At 36.3% G+C, this 4,479-nt stretch overlaps 1 protein-coding gene across 1 annotated transcript in view; it reads left to right on the forward strand.

The window, feature by feature from the left end:
- HOOK3 (hook microtubule-tethering protein 3) overlaps positions 1-4,479 on the forward strand; it is a gene marked incomplete at its 5' end in the record, with an annotated part of 46,383 nt that overhangs the window by 34,602 nt on the left and 7,302 nt on the right. Inside the window, one exon of the mRNA XM_010294290.1 lies at positions 4,025-4,059. Within this exon, the coding sequence (XP_010292592.1) occupies positions 4,025-4,059 (35 nt within the window). The remainder of the gene's footprint in view (positions 1-4,024; positions 4,060-4,479) is intronic.

Here is a 4,479-nt window from a genome sequence, read left to right on the forward strand (position 1 = left end):
ACGCTGCAAGACCTACTGAAGATATGGACACCTCATCCAATCTCCTACACAAAGCAGAGCAAACCTCAAAGTTAAACCCAGCTGGCTTAAGTAGTTGGAAGTTGTGCTGGGACCACCTGAATTATCCTTAAGATATCCTTACAAAAAGAGTGATTCTTCAGAAGCATGAGAAAAGGATAATGAGACATGGCATACAGTTCATTGATGCATCATTTTCAGCATGTTTCCTCTGTTTTTCACTACTTGTCTGCAAAAATGCACTGAAATCTGTGTTTTTGTATACTTACACTGTAACTGTGCTTAACCCAGAAAACTGAAGATCCTGTTTGTATTCAGTCCAGAAATGTATGGTGAGGGCTTGGGGCGGAGTCGGGGGTGGTGGTGTGTGTTTTGTTTGTTTGTTTTAAGTTTTGTTTGTTTCCAAAGTTTAAGTAATTTTTAGGCTTACCCAAAAAGTAGTAAAAGCACTATCCTAACCCAGGGAAGTATCACTGCAATGATACATGCTGCTTGCCAAGGTCCATGTGGGGAAGCAGTTTAGGTTTTGTATTGGAGTGCAGTGGAAGGCAGATGTTGGGAAGATACCAATGCCGTTAGGCCTGTAATGGGCACTGACACATCCCATTAGGATTCATGATTAGTCCATCCTGGCTGTTGCTTTGCTAGCCAGGGAAAGGCCTCCTTACCCCAGCCTTCCAGACTACAGAATCAGCTCAGACATGCCTAGTGTGAAACTCAGACATGCCTAATGTGATCAGAGTAGCAGGTTTGAGTTATTGTCCTCCAGAATGCAATGATCATGTGTAGGGCTGCTCAACAGGTACCCTGAACAGCTTTGACTACATCATTTGCATGCCTTATTATCACTTACTTTTGTCATCTTTGTTCTCCTTTTCTCTGCCCTAGTCCCTTCCTATAAAGCAACCTGCCTTTAGTTACTTCTACTCCACTGGACCTAGTCTTGCTAGATCGATATGAAATCTGGTGTTTGTCATACTGTTACATATGCAATCTTGGTCTTATGTGCCGTTACTGATACAGTTACTAAGTCCTCCTGAGTTTGCATCTCCCATAAAAGGACCCCAAAACTCTGTTACCTGTTCAGTTTTCTCAGAAGTTCAGCCATTTTGGTCATTTGGTGAAACACTGGAAGAGGTTGCCCAGAGAGGTGGTAGATGGTAGATTGCTGGAAGCATTCAAAGTCAGGTTGGATGGGGCTTTGAGCAACCTGATCTAGTTGAAGATGCTCGTGTTCATTGCAGGGGGGTTGGACTAGATGACCTTTAAAGGCCCCTTCCAGCCCAAACTTTTCTATGATTCTATGATTACTCTTACTATCTGTGAAATCTGGCTGTCCCTCATGGTGCTGTTTATAACTTTTATCACCTTCTCATGGTGGTAACAGTGCCATCAAGCAATTTTCTCAAGTTACGTGCCATAGTTTCTCTCACCCTGATGAATTAGCTTAACCTCAAGTGAGAGCCTAGCCTGCAGAGCCTTAACATGCAGAACAAAACCAAACTTTGCCCTCAAAAAGGGGACAGACCTATTCCTTTGGCTTGTTTACAAGCATGGAAAAAATTTCCAGCAAAAAGACTTTCTGTAGGTTTTTTTATGTAAAAGAAAGATAGCAATTAAATTCTGGGGAGGATACCTGTTTTCTAAAACCACCCTGTAATAAGTTTTTTTTTCTGGTGTTTTGTGAGTGGAACTTGTCAGCAGTGGGAGGAAAAAGCAAAATAGTGAATTTTTTGCTGATTTTTACAATTTTATTATAGAAATATTCTTTCTATTTTGAACAGATAGGATGTTTGAATGAAGTTCAATGTAAAACTAGATCAAAATTAGATAAAGCTTTTTTTTAAAATGGGGATTTTTTTAAGAGACTGGTCTTTCTATGAGAGAACAACATTTATAGTAATTACTTGTTAGGAGCAGAGGATTTGGATATATGGCTTTGATGCTGACTGAGACTTTAGAAAAAAGTAATGGTTTCCCATTTTTAGAGTAATTTATTTGAATTTATCTACTTTGCTACTGTACATACTGTATACTTATATACAGCATCTTTGGCTGGCTAAAATCACACATTTTACCTTTTATTCTCTTTCCTAATCTCGTGACTTGGGTAAATTACTCTGGGTAAACTCCGTCCTGCTTCTTTTAATTTTGTGTGTGGTTTATCATTGTTAGTTTCTTGCTTGTGAGAACATATGATCATTCTAGATGGGAGAAGGGTTACTCCCACAGCAATGCTGGTACTATGTAAATAATATATATGAAAATATACCAGTGGAATCAATGTTGACAAGTAGTTGTGTCTGTTCCAAGGTAAATTCAATTGCAATACAAGGATCGCAGAAGAAAAGCTGAGTTCAATTTTTATTTTCTTACTTTAGGAAAACGGCCACTGCTGCCAACTTTTTCCTTTTGTGTTCAAACCTACCAATAGTCCCCTACATGATCAGACATGAGTGATGGTGCCAGTTCAAATGCTTTGTGACCAAGAAAGATGCATACAAACATTTATTGTTACAGAAAAGGTGGTGTTGCTGCAGTTGTTCAGAGGACTGGAAAAGAAAAAAGCACAATGGTCAAAACCTGCATATCCTTAGCTGCTACTGATGTCTGACTCTAAAGTCAGTAGAGTCATGCTGTCTTGTTTTTACATAAGGAAATACGACTTTGAAATAACGAAAAAGCATGACCCAGGAATATGATCAAAGACAGGATTTTGAAATATTTACACTATAACAAAGCTATAAGCTTTTTTGGGTGCACATGGGAATTGTCCACTGGAGGAAAAGCAGTTAAGTAATTTTGTTGATTTTATCTTATATTTTGGTGGAGTTCTTATATGTGTGGACCATCAGCCACATGCTAGACCTCCAGTGTGATTGGTACTGGATAAATACAAACGAAAAAGGCAGTTTCTGACTTAAATATTCTACATTTGTGTTGTATTCAATCAGTGTGTCAATAACACAATTCAGAATCATTCCATAAAAACACATGCATTTCTTAATTTTGGTTATAGCCCAATAGACTGCATATTTTCTCCTGTTTTGTTACTTGTATGATTTTTGTTTTAAAATTACTTTCCAAAACAGCAGTTGCTCTCCTTTGAAATTCTGGTTTAAATATAATGATTTACAAATGTCCTTCTTTACTATTTTTATATTTTTGTTTTTAGAGATATGTTTTAGAAAATGTTACAGGATGAAACTGCTGATGAGAAAGAGGAGAAAAATGTGCATGCGTGAAAAAATGCATAGCTTTAACTTCTTCTGTTCATGACTTTCTAAATAGTTTCTTCTGTTGGCTGCTGTTTTGCTTTATACTAATGTCATCTCTGTTTCTTGGCATGGGCTTCTGTTCAAGGCTATTGTGAGTATGGCTTTCTATTTTCTTAACACTACTTTCAGTTTATAGACATTTATTGGGTTTGGTTTTTTTTGAAAGATACTCACTGTGTTTGAAGTGAATTTAAAATTAAAATAAAATTTACTTTGAAGCTTTTATTCAAAGAGCTTATCTAAATGTGATTTAACCAGAAAGTGGAACACTGTAAGTTGTATGATGATTTTTACGTGTCTGTAACCAATAAAGATAAGAAACAGAAAAGAGGTAAAATTTCCTCTGTACTTCAGTCAGAAACACTCTACTCCCTGTAGATTCTATGAGGACAGGAATTTACTTCAACTAATTTGCCACATGTCTTCATGCAAATTGTTTCTTAAAAGAGGATTCTTCTTGATTTTTGTTGTTTATGGATCTTGCTTTTAGTGATCTAGTTCCTGGGAGGATATTTGTAGAGTTATAAAGTGCTCTAATTTCAGGAAAGGCACACAGCTGTGGAGGGAAGGATTACTACAGCAGAGGATGACTTTACAGTTGTGATCTAAAACTGAATGAAGTAAAAAGTTGGATTTTGGTTAGAATGTCAAAATCACATGTTTTAAAATAATTTTGAAATTATGTTAAATCTTCACAATATATTAAAACATTTAACTTTCTGTTTTAGTCAATTCTTCTGAAAAAGAAACTTGAAGAACATCTGTAAGTATTTTGTTTGCCTATTTTGTTTGCCATTTGGTGTTTTCCATATGGTAAGGAAGGCAGGCAGTCATTAATCATGCATCTGGAAAATATACAACTAGAAGAAATTAGATAGCACAAGAGTGTTTGGGAATCCACTGTTCAGATACTGTTTTCATGTCATAGAAAATCTTTGTGAAAGCAGTAAGAAGGATGAAGGAACCATTTTGTGGTGGTTAGAAGACTTTGCTTAATGTTGTGTAAATCTTTACTCAGGAGGACTAAGTAATTTTGTTCTGAGGAAAGCATGTTAATGTAAACAAAATTAATTTGTTTATTTTTTAGTATACATTATGGCATAAAAGGTAACATTTTAGGAAGTGTTATCATTTTGTTCTGCTATTTCTGCAACTCTTTTACTTACCTCAAATGCAAAGAGCG

Source organism: Phaethon lepturus, unplaced genomic scaffold (genome assembly GCF_000687285.1).
Source record: "Phaethon lepturus isolate BGI_N335 unplaced genomic scaffold, ASM68728v1 scaffold2169, whole genome shotgun sequence".
Taxonomy (NCBI): domain Eukaryota; kingdom Metazoa; phylum Chordata; class Aves; order Phaethontiformes; family Phaethontidae; genus Phaethon; species Phaethon lepturus.